Below are 16,751 nucleotides of genomic sequence, written 5' to 3' on the forward strand. Positions count from 1 at the left end.
CCCTGAGGCCTTCTGTGGCATCTCTGTAAAAATAAACCTGTTTGTCGCCTCTCCATCTCGCATTTATCAAATAATTTGTGAGAGCTATTTCAGCTGCTAACTCCCACCGAACCAATTCATCTCCCTCAGAGCTGAGCTGTGGCTAAAGCTGGAGGATATGGAGACATTTACCGCCTCCTCTCGGAGCGCCGCCGAGAGTGTCGGGGATCCACAGCGCTCAGTAAATGGTTCTTATTTTGAAGCCCGGTGCCATAATATATGCCGGTTTTATGATCACGAAGTGACTGAGTGATGTGACGTGCAGAACTGTACTGCGCACGGGCCTTTTTAAATATTTTTCTTCATTGTTGCTGCCGGGAAGGTTTTAGTATCGATGATGGACACGGTGTACGCATGTGTGGGTGTCCATTTGGCCCAGTTCACTCGAAACGCAAACACGGTGCTACGAGTGACGTGCGAGTGCAGGACGTGGTGTTCGCGGCTAACTAGTCTTTTGCCAGCTCTCGTTTGCAGACATCTGCTTACTTTCGGAGTGTCATGTACTGTTAGTCTTGCAATCTGCAGACATGGGAGACCGATGCTCCAGAATAGATAGCAGGCATAACTAATGGACAGCGTAGAGGCGGATAGCGGCAGGCGGAACACTTTTTTGCGGTTATGCGAGTTGACAGGGCTCCTGTGGGACCGAGCAGGACGGCCCAGCTGGAAGAACTTCCATATTCCCAATCCCAGAGAGAGAGAGCAAGCGAGCGAGGAAAACCAGTGTTGTCTTTTTGTTCTATCTTCCCTTTTCTTTTGTCGCCCATCTTTTAGTTATCATCTGTCTATTTTTTTTTTCTATCCTCTTTCTTTCACCTCTTGTGCTCTTTCGTGCTCTTTGATGAAGAATGGTCTTTCTCCGGGCCATTTGTCTGCTCTATGTGACCGTGGCCCCCGCTTGCTTCACGCTACCTCAAACACAGTAGAGCAAGCTGGCAGCTCCACCTGTGCATATTTGTCATATGGAAATGTTCTATTGCCTTTTTTTTTCATATGATTTAGTTTTTGAATGGAGAAGCAGGGAGAGCAGAGTGTGCACCACTGACAAGGTCCCTATCACACACGGCCCCAAATAGATAAATGGTTTTCAGAGGGGACAGGTAATTTATCAATGACAGTCTGCTACTCCGTTCTGTGCTTTGTTGATTGCTTGTGCCCTGTGAAGACTGTAAGGAAAAGGAAGCCATGGAGTGCATGTATTCTTAATCGGTTCAGCTAATGGATAGCGGTGGCGAGTTAATGAGAGAAATGGAGAGATGGAGGGAGCCATACAAGGCAAGCAAAGAATGCAGAGAGGGAGTTATGAGTAAGTGCCTTTATCTTTTTTCAGGAAGCTTATCGAAAGGCAACTTTGAAATTCAGAAAACTGGAAGCATCAGGGAAAGCGGAGATTAGCGCTTGTACCAAACTTGTGGCCCAGTTTTTGTTCGCGACGTCTCACTCCGCTTATGGAAAACAGTTGTCTTCGTCATTTAGTCATTAGTCTTCATGTCTGTGCTGTGTGTTTCTCACCAGCTGTTGTTTCTTGTGCTGCAATGTTCCCACAGTAAGACCTGACAAGCATGGCTACTGAAGCCTGACTTAAAATAAGTCACACCCGCACTGCATCTCCGTTTCTTTTTCCAGTCATTAGTTTGATCAAATGGTGATCTTTTTTTAATCTGTCACTCAAGAAGCGGCCTCAGACTTTGTGCTTGACTTTTAAACACTTATATGGCCATCAGCATATTTACGGCACACTTCGTCTAAGTGTCGAAAGTGTCTAACATTTGATTACCTCTTCTTTTTTGTCTTAATTAACACATACACGTGGCCACCCATGCTTGTATACCCTTCACAGTATTGCAGTAAATAGTAGGATTTTCTTTTTTTCCATGTTCTATACAATTTTTTGAGATTGCTCATGCATTTTAGGCTAGTATCGCTCTCCACACAAAAGCATTAGTACTGGATGTGTGCAGCTTATTCATGAGTATGTTATGCATAAATCCAGTCAAAACAAGCATGTTTGGGTTCTCTTGGCTTTGAGAGCCTCCACGCCTTATAATTATCTTAACCTCATAAATGTCTTCTCTAATATTAGAAATCAGGTGTACTCACGGATGAAAGCTAATCCGGCCCCAGAAAAAGGCTTGTACATTTAGAAAAACAGAGAGGCAGCTCCTTATCTAACTCTCGATTGAAAGATCTGTCATTTCTGTCAAAGTGCCAGATACATCTGTATCATGCTCCAGTCAGGAGTTATCTGATAATTGTGTTGTGTAAAGCAATTATATAGAAAATTAGCTGGACAGCTATTTTGTATCTGCGGACATTTTAATGAGGGTTGGAGCCTGCATGTATGAACAGACACGATGGTGTTTTGGCGTCCTCATGCCGCTGTACACTTATAGAGCGGTATAAAAGAACTAATTGCAGTTCTCTTGATTAGTGCTAGTTACTGGCTGACAGACGGCTCGTTGATGCACAGGAAGTGCTGAGGCTTTTTTTTTGTGTGTGTGTGTTAACTTGCTACTGTACTGTATGTGGCATGATTAAAATACCCTGTGTCTCTTAAGCCCACTTTAATATGAGCAGAGTTCAGATGCTCATTCATCAAACAACTCCCTCATCACAGATGCTGCTGGACTAGCCTGACCCTGCTAAACTAGCATCAGGCTGCTTCTAGAAAAAAAAAATACTGTTAAGTGTTGTTTTTCCCATGGAAAATTCTTTAGGAAAAGGAGCTATATTGAAAACTGTGGCATGTATTCACAGCGCTTTTTTTTGCCTCAGGGGACCTGTGTTTGACCTGTGACCAGTCAGTGTATGATTATATCTTTTGGAGTGATTTATATACCTTTCTTCTTATTGATTGTGTTACAGAGCGATCAAAGGTAAACTTAAAAGCCAGTGCTGAGCGGCACCATTATTGCAGATTTGGCTTTTTTCATCCATTATTTATCCCTGCAGCCTATTCTATATGCCATTACAGACTTCATAAGAGCACAGGTTTCTGCAAGACCTTGCTGCTCACTTAATGTAAATACTGAATGGATTCAATGCGGTGAGTGTGGGGAATCATAAAAGTGCCATAAAAGGCCTATGGAGATGCTATCCGGCCGCAGACTGTCCAACTCTTCCTGGTGGAAATGCATTCCTGATTTATCGCAGCGGATAGAGAGTTGATTTAAATGTGGGCATGTCAGTATATCAGTGGCTAAAGCCTTTCTGCAGTATAGCAGAGTAACGCACAGGTGGGAAATGTCTGAGAAACTGTAACTGGTGGCTCTATGGCTCAGAGTGTATAATGATGGATGAGAAAGATGCCATGTGTTTTGATGGATGCTTAAGATGTTGTATTTTTCTGTACTACCATTCACTCTCTAGAACAAAGCTCGTGTTGAAGCAATGACACTGGACTTGGCGTCGTTACGGAGTGTCCGTGAGTTTGCAGAGGCCTTCAAAGCAAAGAAACTGTAAGTAAACCTTTTTCATTTTGATAATCATTTTGGTGTTGGCATAGTTTAAATTGGAAATATTTTGATTTGTTTCCTGCCAGCCTTTATGTAGTTTGATAAAGCTAACCGATCCGGTCTTTTTTTCATCAGCAGGACATCGTGTCACTCATTGGGTACAAAAAATTAAAAGCAATGATGCATCCCTTCATCCTAAACAGCATCCTGCATATGAAAGGGAAAAAGTCTTGGAAGATTAGCCAGGCGTTTCCTGAGAGCCATTAGCTCCATTTGAGCAGTGGTCTGAGTCCAGGGCTAGAGCCCTGACCCCACCAAACTCACTCGCTTCCTTTCCCTGACTCCATTACCGAGCTATCAAATCAGCACTGGGCCAAAAGGTCCAGCCTCTCTCATCATAAGCTTCCCCTCCCCACTCCCTGGTCAATAAATAAGTATCTCAACCTTACTGCATAATTCCATCAATCTCATCTCCACAGATTTTGAAGTCCTTCACAGTCTCCCAGTTAAATCAATTACTGGCAAGGCTTTCATGAAGTTACGTTACATGACGGAAGGCAAAGGAATAGTGACATTGGCTCTCAAAGACAGGCTGTGTAAAGAAAACAAAAAGGCTTGTTTTTCCTTTCCTGCTAAAGTAAACTGAAACAAGATAATTTTACAAATCTTTTATAAACACATTAGCATTGCTGTGATTTTAGTTTTATTCATTACATCACTTGATAGCAACCTGTGCTCTGTATGTGTAAACATTGTAATGTGCAAGATATATTATTTATTTATTTATTTATTTATTTAATTTTTTGCAAGAATTGCTTTCCACTCCATGGGTCTTTGGATTGGGATATTTTGCAGCCACCTCAGCTTTCCCATGTGTTTTCAGGAACACTCCCTCCCTGCTCCACTGAGTTGTTTCTGTCATGTGGACCTTCAGTATATTCCTAAAATTACATAGGTAAAGAATGTGGTAGAGGTGACTCTGCTGCTGGTGGTGGAGGAGGTGGTGGTATCCTTTTCTCCAGGCCCTCAGGGGATTTTAGGGCTCATCTTGCCCTAAGGCAGCCCCTCAGGCAGGACACTGCCGCCTGCAGCAGCCGCTTGGTCAGCAGCCAGAGGCCTAGAGGTGACCGTCACCCTCGCCCCATTCCTCTTCCTTACTCTTTCTCCTTGCGCCCCCCCACCCCAGCCATACACGCAACACACACTGTGCTGTTCAGTTCCTAATGAGGCCGTATTGGTCATTGTTCATTATTGGCACGCTGACCTATAGAGAGCATAGAATAAAATGATTCACTGTGCGGTGAGTTGAAATTTATTGTGTTGGACTCATATCCTACCTTTATTCCACTGCTTCTTTGAGGTTAATGCATGTGTACTACAGAGCGTACTAGTGTGCTTTCTCTACTCTGTCATGGCTGAGTGAAGGAAGCGACAGCCGGGACACTTGCAGATTTTGGTCCTCTTTTCCACAGCCTGCCACTAAGATCAGCTCTCTGGCTGCTCTAATGGAAGCTGATGGCATTTAATAAGAGAGAAAGATTAACCTATTAGTCCAAGGCCATTTGGGACCCAAATCATTTACTTGGCCCAGTGACCCACAGTGAGTGTGGAGATGGGGTTCAAACACACACGGGCCCAACGGGCTTTCCTGTGAAGTACAGTAGCCTCCTCTTTACCACTGAACTCCAACGTGGGCTCATGTTCCATGTCTGCTCTCCTGAACAGCTCATATGCAGACCGAACCCACCTTTGTTAAATACTAAATGAAACGAGTAAATCTATCTTTCCTTCCTTTAATTTTTATTACACTTATTTATCACCAAGGCACAGACCAAATCTGTTTCAGGATGTCCAAGTTTTTGCTCCTCAGAGATAAACCGAAATGTTTCATGTAGCTCACCTATAGTAAATTGTCAGCCATGCCCACTTCCCTCGAACCCCCAAGCAGGATCTGTTTCCTAGATTCGAATGAGGGAGCAGCATTTTTCTTTTATATCAGGGTTGTATTTCTTTGTTAGTTATTTCTAGATTATTGGTCATGTGTTGTTGTTGTGTGTGTGTGTGTGTGTGTGTGTGTGTGTGTCCCCCAGAGGAAGAAGAGTAGATTAATTCGCATCAGAATAGGAAGCTGCTGAGGTGTGAATGGCAGCAGGCAGCTGGTGAAGGTGCCTCCGACCCCCAATTTCTGCTTCCAGCAATTACACACACTTACTATTGCATGGAAATACAATCTATGCTTTCCTCAAACATTTCCTTCTCTTGTTCGCTTTTTTCTCCTCAGTATATTACACACGGGGCTTCTATGATCTAATGATTTAATCGTCTCAACCCAATATTACACTTCCAAGATATGCAGCGACGTTTACTTCGAATATATTAGATTCCCGCACCTACTTTTGCCTATTTTGTGTAGGAGCTCCAAAATGCCACATTGTTCGTATTCTAGTAGTGGCCATGTGCACATTAGACAGCCAATGAAAAGGATTCAGTTGAAAATGTACTGTTAGTGAGGAATCACCTAGAATTCCAGCTGCGTTTTTATGATCGCCAGTTCCTGACCACACAGCTGATACTACTAAAAGATGAAATAGTGTAAATGCTCCCTTTTTTCTGTCTATTGGTTCCGGAAGATTAAATCATGTACAGTATTACACATTTTTTTAATGGCCAATGACGAGAAGGAAAAAAAAAAAACCACAAGCCTATTACCTACACATTTTTTTTTCAGTTTTTTTGCATAATTAACTTTGGCACAATATGACCGCTGTTCTAGGAAAGTTTAGTGCACATGCCGTTTTATTATCCAAGCATACAGCGGAATGTCCTCCATTTTCGGGAACGAACTCCTCCCCATATCACTCGTTGCTTGTGCATTAGATGTCCCTCCATAGTAACATTATTACCTTGATGAGCTCGGAATATCAACTGCCAAGTCAGGGATGCAATCTAATTTAGCCCTTACAGTAAAAAAGTGTGTGTGTGTGTGTGTGTGTGTGTGTGTGTGTGTGTGTGTGTGTGTGTGTGTATTTTAAATCTGTGCTCTGTTACACCGGCTCTTTGTGTAGACTATAAACAGAGCCCCTTAATAGTAGGTGGCCGGAGTAGAGGGAGAAAAGGTAATCGCTCTTTTATGTGGGGAGATTATTCCTGGGTCAAAGGTCATGCCCTAGGGGTTCCTTTAAAGTAAATATGAAGGATTATTTCTCCCTGTTCCCTCGTTACCGCCCCCGCTAGCCCAGCATGTAAATTGCACATCTGCGGCAGACCCCCTCGATCGCATTAATAAGTTTAAAGGGAGTTTTTACATTATGTGGGCTCGCCTATTAAAGCCGTTTGTTAGCTTTTTGCTTATGAGGACAGACCTGGCAGGGAGCTGTATTAAGAGCGTGAGGCTGCTGTAAAGGCATGTTGTTAAATCACAGGCCACACACCAGGAGAATTAGCCTGAGTTTATGGGGGCAAACAGCAATACATAGTTCTCTCTCCCACCAAGGCTATTTCAATCAGCCACCTCAGATATGAAATCTTGGGGGGTGGCGGTTGCTCTACTGTACTGTACGCACAGACATCAGATCGTGTTACCTGCCCTCCGATACCTTTTTTTTTCCACCCGTCGTCATCATTCATTTCATCTTCTTCTCTGACTCGAACCCTGACAGGAAACGCTTCGGATAAATAGATCATGTTGTGTCCATTTAAAGGTTTCTATAGCAATAAATTAGAAAATGAATAGAATCATGGTATTGTACGTGGGTCCCGATGTTGCAGGCGTCTTGTGCGCCCATGGGATCGTCGTTCCGCAGTTCAGTGGTAATCGCAAACATGTTCTTCTTCCATTACGTGCCTTTTGACCAAAGCGTGAAAGTCATAAAGTTTAATAGTGTTCACTGAGAAGTCCAATCATCCCCTCCTCCGGCATCATGCTTCATTAAGTCTTATGTAGAATCTGGGCATGCATGTCAGTCAGTGGGTGCGAGTGCCCACCTCTGGGGAGAAGCATTTTGTTTTAGGAGGGGTGCTACTCCTTTATATTCGTATATGTGCCCTTTCAGTTAATCAGGTCGAAAAAGATCCTGATTCCATAACGCTGTTTAACAGTTATCTTGCCTTTCCTTTATATCCAGTGTGGCTGAATTCTTGTACACAGACAAAAAAAAAAAGTGCCTTAATACGGCACCATGTCTTTAAAGGGCCATACCCGACCGAAACGACGTGAAACCTTTTTTTTCTTTTGAAATTGTGCCTGGGCTTCCTTCCTGCAAAGATTATGTGGAAAGAAAGTTTAAGAAAAATCTAAATATCCAGTCTGCCATTCATGACATAAAACCCTAAGTGTAATTTCCTCACACATCGATTGTCCGGTGTTGAAGTTGTTCAGTAGCTCTGTGCTTTAATGAAATGTATATAAGCCTAAAAAAACAAATCACGTAAAAACCTCTGTATTATTAAGAACTAAATATAGTAGAAAACAAATGTTACCAGCTGAAGCGTTTCCCCAGGCTGCCACACATCTCGAAATGAATAGAAGAGCTGATTTTCGAAATTTACATCCTTGATCATGCTTCAAGCCAATCTTACAAAGCGTCTGCAAAGGCGATTGCTTGGTTTACGGTGATACTTTACTGCGCACACTTCCTTCATCGCTCTCGATCTTGCGCTGATGCAGACTGTGGTGTTTCCTCTGTGAACCTGGGGGGGAAACGCATCATGCATTCCTTTTTTTAATGTCATAGGGAAAGCTCATTATAGCAGGGCGAATAACAATTCCTCCATTAATTTTCCAGCAACCAGTTTTTAATTAATAGTGCAGGCAGTTTTAAACACAGAGTACACAAATTGCCTCTGGCTCTCATAATTAATTCTAATGGAAGAAATTAAAAATTGGTGGGGTGGATTCAGATTGTTCTGCGGCGCCACCAAGGTTTCAAGACCAGTGGAGCGACTCTGTCAAAGGCAAGGATCTTCCAGCGATTTGGACTTTTCTGAAAGCTTTTTAAAGGATTGAGGGATGGGGACCCAGATGTGGGATTGATGTGTTTAAACCAGCTTTTGGCTTAAACACTGACAGAAATGATGAAATGATGCAAATGATGAACGGAAAAGAACGGAACCAAAAAACCCCTTCAAAAACGCTCTGAGCATCTACGGTTGTTCAATAATGTAGAAATCAGACTTGTCAATCAAAATAGTTTGCTCATAGCATATTATGAATGGATCAGCATGTTGGAGCTTGTGTTTTTAGCCTCATTAGTGGATGATTATATAGAATTGTCTCATCTAATGACACGTTTCCAATGAATTGTTGACATCCCATGAGTAGGCGACAATAGTAGCGCAGTGTTTAGGTGCTATGTTACTGATTGGAAGGTCAGGGGTTCAAGCCCCAGTATCGCCAAGCTGCCAACTCCTTAAACAAGGCCCTTAACCATCTGCTCCAGGGGCGCTCTGGCCCCAGCTTCCGAGCATGCTGGGATATGCAAAGAAAAGAATTTTGCTGTGCTGTAATGTATATGTGAGAAATAAAGGCTATTGTATTCTATTCTAATCAAGTTTAAGAGATAAAGCAGGCTATCACATGATTCCAAGTGTAAGCGCACTCGGACCTTGTTTATAACAGAATGTCAGAGCTGAATTGTCCCACATTATGTTCATTTAGAATAAAACAAATGCATGTTACTTCTTTAAAATTGGTCAAGAGTCGAGAATCCCATCAATTCTAAGCTTAAAATCGGTGGTTTCAACAGGAACAGTGCAGCTGCATTACAGCTTCAAGTCATTTTAGGACGTTCTTGTACTCATCTGAGGACATACGGGGAAAAGAGATGTCCTAAGATACCTCTGTGAAGTAGCACTCACCTTTCCTGAAGCTGATTTAGCTGATCCTACAGAGTGGCTGCAGCTCCAGCTGGATTCTAGCCCAGATGTCAGCTGACACCATTAGCCGCTTTCTCGCACCCGCTGCCTTCCTTTCTCTCTCTCTCTCTCTCTCTCTCTCTCTCTCTCTCTCTCTCTCTCTCTCTCTTTCTCTCACCTTTCACTGCCATTGTCCTACCTCTTTCACCTCTCTCCCCTCTTGTGCTGTTTTCCCTCGCTCGTTTTCCGCAAGAGCAGCACTGCACATCCTGTGCTGTTTTCAGGGACCCGGATTATTTTTAAACCTGCTATTTTTGTCCCGAGAGCACGAATAGCACGATGCAAAAAATAGAGAAAAAATAATCGTCATCCGTTATGCCGTTTAATTCATTATTTTTCCATGCACATTTCTTTTGTTCAGTTGCAACTTTCAGATTATTGCCAGGAACAAATAAAACGTACGTCACACTTCTGTAACGAGTAGGGAAATGAAAGTGTGTAATACGTATCAATAATATGTAATAATGTGTCTTTGTGTGTGTGCACGTAGGTCCCTGCACATCCTGGTGTGTAATGCGGCGGTGTGTACGCAGCCCTGGCGTTTGACGGAGGACGGTTTGGAATCAACTTTCCAGATCTGCCATCTGGGCCACTTCTACTTGGTGCAGCTGCTGCAGAACGTGCTGCGGCGTTCAGCTCCTGCCCGTGTGGTAGTGCTGTCCTCCGAATCTCACAGGTCAGAGCTTCCTTTAGCCTCTCCTTCATCAGCTCCTTCAAACAATCGTTTCAATTTAACTGGAAAGTATGGATAACATCACTGTAATATGTGTCATTTTGCATCCTGTCATTTTTACAATTGGGCTTTGCAAAAGTATATCATATGCAAAGCTTTTATATGGAAAAAAACCTTGGATCAATCTGGCAGGTGAGTGAAGCAGAAGGGAGTAGAAACATTCAGTTTGCAGATAAAAAGTGGTTGGTGGATTCTACATATGAATCATTGAAGTCTTCTTCTTCTTCTTTCTGCCATCGGATCATCCGTCTCCATACCCCTCTGTCCTTTACATCTGCCCCTTTCAACCCAACTACCTGCATGTCTTCCTTCACCACATCCATAAACCTCCTCCTTGGCCTTCCACTTTTCCTCCTTTCTGGCAGCTCCATCCTCAGCATTCTTCTACTGATATAACCCATGTCCCTCCTCTGCACATGTCCAAACCATCTCAATCTCGCCTCCCTCACCTTGTCTCCAAAAAGTCCTACATGCGCTGTCCCTCTAATAAACTTGTTTCTAATCCTGTCCATTGTTGTCACTCCCAACATAAACCTCAACATCTTCAGCTCTGCTTCATCTCCTGTATTTTACTTAATGCCACTCTCTCTAAACTATACAACATCGCAGGTCTCACCAGAGTCCTATAAACTTTCCCTTTCACTCTCGCAGATACTCTTCTATTACAAATCACTCTTGCCACTCTTCTCCACCCACTCCACCCTGCTTGCACACTTTCCTTTACTTCTCCAACACACTCTCCTTTATTTTGGTACCTGAACTCCTACACCTTCTCCACCTCTTCTCCTGCAACCGCACCACTCCACTGCCCTCCCTCTCATTCACACACATGTACTTTGTCTTACTTCTACTGACTTTCATTCCCCTTCTCTCCAGCGCATATCTCCACCTCCTCCACCTACTCTCACCACAAATCACGATATTATCCGCAAACATCATAGTCCAGACAGACTCCTGTCTGACCTCGTCCGTCAACCTGTCCATCACCACTGCATCAGGAAAGGGCTCAGAGCCGATCCTTGATGCAGTCCAACCTCTACCTTGAACCAGTCTGTCGTTCCTACAGCACACTTCACTGCTGTCACACTGTCCTCATACATGTCCTGCACCACCCTCACATACTTCTTCGACACATCTGACTTTCTCATACAATACCACAATTCCTCTCTCTCCACCCTGTCGTACGCTTTCTCTAAATCCACAAACACACAATCCTTTTCTCCTTCCTTAGTGTCCAACCTCTCATACAGCTCCTCATATGCCTTTTTCTTGGCTTTTGCCACATCCCTCTTCACCTGCTGCTGCATTTCCTTGTACTCCTGCTCATCACTCTGTCGATCCCAATCCCGTTTTGCTAACCTCTTTCTCCTTATGCTTTTCCACACTTCCTCATTCCACCAGCACGTCTCTTTGTCTTCCTTTCTAACATTGAATCATTGAAGTAAAATCATTAAATCATTGACTCATTCTACACATTGAATATAAATACTACACATCGGTGCTCAGGAGTGAAACATTTACTGGCTAATTTGAAAACTGACATTTACTGTATCAACCTTAGTGAACAGTTAACAGTTGACTTTTGATCTGCATTTGTTCTTTTTTTTAAAGCCGGAACATTTACATTTACAGCATTTGTCGGCTTTCTCCAGAATGGTTTAAGGGCCCAGCAGTGGCAGCCTGGTGGTTGCTGGGATTTTAACTAATGACCTTCTGATCCAAAGCCCTATTTTAGCAGTTCTCCTCGCTAAACAGTTTCTCAAGCGTGTTCTCTCAGCACCACTGCGGCTACGTGAATATGATGTATCACAACTCTATGGAGACCGAGGCGTGTCCAGAGAGTCACATAGAATACAGATTAACATGGCAGAGGTAGAGCTGCATCTTCCTGGAGACAGAACAGGAAATGAACGTCACTGCAGGAGAGCGAACGGTTCAGGGGAAGGAAGAACAGTGGGGTGGCGACCGGTTTCAATAAAAACAGGTTTCTTTATATGATTTTTGCACTTTCAGCAACACGCACACACACGTCTCTCTCTCTCCCCGGTGTTCTTCTCTTACTCCGCTTATCTTTTTCCCCTGCTTACTGCAAAAGAGAACACTGATTAGATACATTCCCAGCAGGTGTGCGATTCTTACCGCTTGTCGCCCTCCCCCTCGCCCTCCATTCACAAACTGGCACTTGGCCACGCCCCCTGCCGCTACAGTCTCGGTTTATTTAATCCTTTTTTTTACACTACAAAGGCCTGTTTGGCCACGCGTTAGAAGTCAGAAGGCACTTACAGTAAGTACATTTAGGATTTGCTGTCTGTCTGAACCAAAGAAATAAAAGCGAACTATCTGTACCATTGAATTGTTGTACAGCATCACATTTTTTTTCTATTGCATTAGAGACCTGCACTCCCGCGGGAGTACCACGGGACCCGCGGGACCAGACGCAAAGGAGTGCGGCTTGGGACAAGATTTGACGGGTGAATGCGGGTGCGGGCGGTAAAATGCTTGTGCAGGTTGCACAAAAGCAAAATAGTCTTTTTTTTTTTTGGATTAAATACTAAAAACAAATAAACTGGTTTGTATCTACTGCACAAAAGCAACAATGGCAACTAAAATAATATAAAACGATTTACAGGCACGAGGTCGGAAGCGAACTCTCGCGTGGTTCATGCACGGTAATGTCTAGAGCGCAATGAGGCACAGTGTCTGAAACAGAGACAGAGGAGAATCTCTGAATGCTACAGATATGACTTCATTATTAAAGAAAGGAACATACAATACAACAAAACCTCTGCCTTTTTTTTTTTTTTTTTTTATAAGATATTGCTTCAGTGGATGTTCTATGTTCCTTGTTTGTGAAATGGAAAAAAGAAAAAAACAAGCAGTCAGTGCACTGAAAATATAAGAATTTATACATTTTACCTGCAGGCGGAATAAATCCGTCCCGTGCAGGTCTCTACATTGCATTGTACTGCATTGAATCGCATTGTGTCGAATCAAATCGCGATGGGTGTGAATCGTATCGCATCGGTAGCTGCTTCATATTTATCTAACCCAAGTATCGAATCGTTGACTGTGCATCGAGAAGCGAATCGCATCGGCCTTAATTATGGAGATGCACATCCTTAACACACACACGATTGCTCTCAATGTTAAGAAAGGAAGTTTCCTAATGGTTTTGTGACATTTGTGTTTCTCTTTCACTTGTGTGCTCTTCACGCTGATTAACCAGCTTCAATAGGGGCCATTTTCACTTCAGTGGTTTGACCTTTGACTTGGGGGGGAAATGACATTTTGGTATTTAGGCACTGAGTAAAACCTTAACCTGGTTAGACAGGTGGGTGAAGCAGTGGAGAAAAAGGGTATTGAGCTTGTGGAAAATAAACGGAAGACTTTATCTGCCGTGTTACACTGAAGCTTTGGGAGCAGCACAGCAGGTTTCGCTCAAACAGGATTATACTGTATATGTATGTAATATAATGAAAGGAAATGCTTCTATAAATACACGTACTCTTTTGTCTTCTCGTTGTAAGAAAGTTGCACTCTAGTCATTACATACTACCTTCATCTGTTTTTCCTTTTTTTAAGTTATACAATGATCAGTTTTTTCAGCATGAACAGTTCTATAAGAGGCTTGATGTGCACTACCTGGTATACAATGTACGATTTTGGGTTGTTCCATTTGACAAATGTGAACCAGTTGGTGATTTCTTTGGCTCACATTGTGTGAGAGGTTCAAAGAGACCTTGTAGTATAGACAGTGAGGGTTTTTTTGGATGAGGGGCGTTCAAATCAAACCGGGACTTTTCATTCTACAGGTCTAAAAATGGATGCTAGCTTGGCGGTACTGCACGTGGTACTAAGTGGCTAGTGTGTCCTATTAGTGACAGGCGGTACACATGTCGTGGGCCAGTCCAGAGACTGTTAAGATGAGCAGTTGAGACCAAGATGGCAGGCAACAGTGCATGGAACAGTGTGTGGTGAAGTTGAACGAAGGCGAAAAACTCGTGGAAGACTTCAAGTACATGAGCGCAAGGTGATGAGACGCTCAGCCGCAGTAAGACATTTGAATGTTGGGAACGTTTCAAAGGTTGCTGTACGTCCATCAGTGACGATCCCGGTCATAATGGTTCACTGATGAGGAAGTGAAGCAGGCTGTGATAGGATGCTTCAGGCGTACTGGCAAATCTTTCCAGGCATTAGTTAAACGATGGGATAAGTGTATAAATGTCCCGGTTTCATTTGAACGCCCCTCGTATTTTAATTTTTTGTTTTCAAAGATGTTTGTATTTATGGTCTAAACTCTGTGTCCCTCAACAAGTCTCGTTGTCGCTGCAGTACACCAGCCTGGTGCTGTGGGCCTGAAACAGTGGAGAAGGTTTTGTACAGAAAAGAACCAGCATGCAGCTGTTGTTCGTTAATTAACCAGAGATATAACATGCCAAACCACAACCCAACACAGGCACACGGGGCTTGTCAACAGCAAATGGAACGGTTTGATTGGCTGCTGCATAATGGCTTTAGCGAAAAATGTAAATGTTGACTCTGTTTAGAAAGAGAGAGAGGGAGAGAGGGATGAGCCTGGAACAATTAGACATAAACTCCTTGGGAGAGAGAATTTTTTTACTGTAAACCATCTCTCCAGGCTTTAACCGCACACACGCGTGCACGCGTACATATACACCAGCTTTGTGTTCATGAAGCCTTGTCAAACATCTGGTGTTTAACAGCTCATTCGGAGCCAATTAAACAACATCATGTCACAGCTTTGATTTGCATTAAGCTAAGCCAGGTTGTAACAGTGCTGGAAGCGCAGGGCTTTTTTTTTTTTTTTCTTCTTTTTGTTTAAATACTAGTTTTGGCTGTTGCTTTTTTTTTTTTTTATAGCTTAATCAGAACAGGACACGACAGGTTTTCTCTAACTTTTTGTAAGAAGATCTCGTTTAATGGAACCTGAGGTTTCAACTGGGTTCGAGTTAAAGTGGCTCAGATCCCAAATTTTTTTTTTAATACGACAGTTAAAATTTCATATCAGGAAAAAGTGGACAAACATTTTTTTCAAACCACACCTGAGCCTCTTTTGTATGTGTTCCCAGATCAGATATGTATCCAATATAGTATGTGACCATGTAACACGAATGAGAATGGTCAGATTAGAACTTACACTATATGGACAAACGTTAGTGGACAATTGACCATTAGATTTACTGTTATCATCCCATTCCACATTTAATCCCCATCTTCCACCAGAATTTGGGATGATGTTCTACTCATTTAGCCACAAGGGTGTTAATAAAGTCAGGTACTGACGTAAAATGAGGAGGCCTGAGGTACAGTCAGTGTTCACATTCATCCCAAAGGTCAATAGGCTTGAGGACAGAGCTCTATAACAGGCCACTCAAGATCTTCCACTCAATCTCATGCAAAGCATATCTTCATTGAGTCTTTGTGCACAAGGGTATTGTCATGCTGGAACAGGTTTAGGTCTCCTAGTTCAAGTAATTCTAAACCATAACATCATATACACTTGCGTGCCATTAGCTTTGTGGTAACAGTTTGTGGAAGAACCACATATGGCTGAGTGGAATTGTGCATTAAATTGATATGAGCATTGCTAGTATCCTTAATTACATGATTTCTGTGGATTTATTGCCCATATTTGTTTCTTTCTATAGCCGTAATATAGTGTGCCACACTATACACTATTTTACAGACCAAACTGATCTTTATAATCGGCAGTGAACGTTAAAACGGGTTTATGTAGGAAAAAAGGACAACCGCCTTTTGATTAAACCACTGTGTTACATATTTTATACTTGTTGTATTAAATATTATTTAGAAAGGATTACAGATCTGTTATGTTGTACAGATTTTCAGTCCCATCTCGCCTATGTTACTGTAGGTTCACGGATCTGGTGGACACCTGTGGGAAGATGGATCTGACCCTGCTCTCACCACCTCAGAAGGAGTACTGGTCCATGCTGGCCTACAACAGGGCAAAACTCTGCAACATCCTTTTCTCCAATGAGCTTCACCGTCGTCTTTCTCCTCACGGGGTCACTTCTAACGCTGTGCACCCTGGGAACATGATGTATACCTCCATTCACCGCAGCTGGTGGCTCATGACTTTCCTTTTCAACCTGGCACGCCCCTTCACCAAGTCTATGGTAAGGACTAACCTTATTATGACTTCTTTCGTCCTCTTGTGTTTGCTGGAACGACCGCAACATGATGTATCGACATTTTTTTTGGATGGGAAGGTTTTGGTCTCAGTGGAAGAAGTATTTGAATGCGAAAAAAGGAAACTCCTGGAAAAACACTTGCATTCAGAGATTAATCTCATGGTTGCAGGTGACACGTCTTGCGAATGAGTCAACATCCAACATGTCTTGATTAAGTTTATTGTGTCCTATCTAGAGGGTTTCCCCTTCATCTTAAGGGAGAGGGTAGCTCAGTGATTACGGCACTGGGTGGGGAACCCCTGGCCTCGTTATGGCAAAGCTGCCATTTTTAGGGCCCTTGCGCAAGGCCCTTAACCCTCTGTGCTCCAGGGGTGCTGTATCATCTCATATTCAAAGAAAAGAACTTTACTGTGCTGTAATGTACACATGATCAGT

The 16,751-nt window shown here is 42.9% G+C and overlaps 2 protein-coding genes across 3 annotated transcripts in view; both read left to right on the forward strand.

Annotated features, from left to right (window-relative positions):
* The window catches only part of urahb (urate (5-hydroxyiso-) hydrolase b), a 464,718-nt gene that overhangs the window by 128,488 nt on the left and 319,479 nt on the right, over positions 1-16,751 (forward strand). The gene's annotated exons all lie outside the window — the stretch shown is intronic.
* The window catches only part of wwox (WW domain containing oxidoreductase), a 186,734-nt gene that overhangs the window by 43,188 nt on the left and 126,795 nt on the right, over positions 1-16,751 (forward strand). For both annotated transcript variants that reach the window (XM_083546446.1, XM_083546447.1), the window contains exons 6-8: positions 3,409-3,497; positions 9,898-10,083; positions 16,037-16,301. In XM_083546446.1, the coding sequence (XP_083402572.1) occupies positions 3,409-3,497; positions 9,898-10,083; positions 16,037-16,301 (540 nt within the window). The remainder of the gene's footprint in view (positions 1-3,408; positions 3,498-9,897; positions 10,084-16,036; positions 16,302-16,751) is intronic.

This window comes from Silurus aristotelis (genome assembly GCF_946808225.1).
Source record: "Silurus aristotelis genome assembly, chromosome: 7".
In the NCBI taxonomy this organism is placed as follows: Eukaryota; Metazoa; Chordata; class Actinopteri; order Siluriformes; family Siluridae; genus Silurus; species Silurus aristotelis.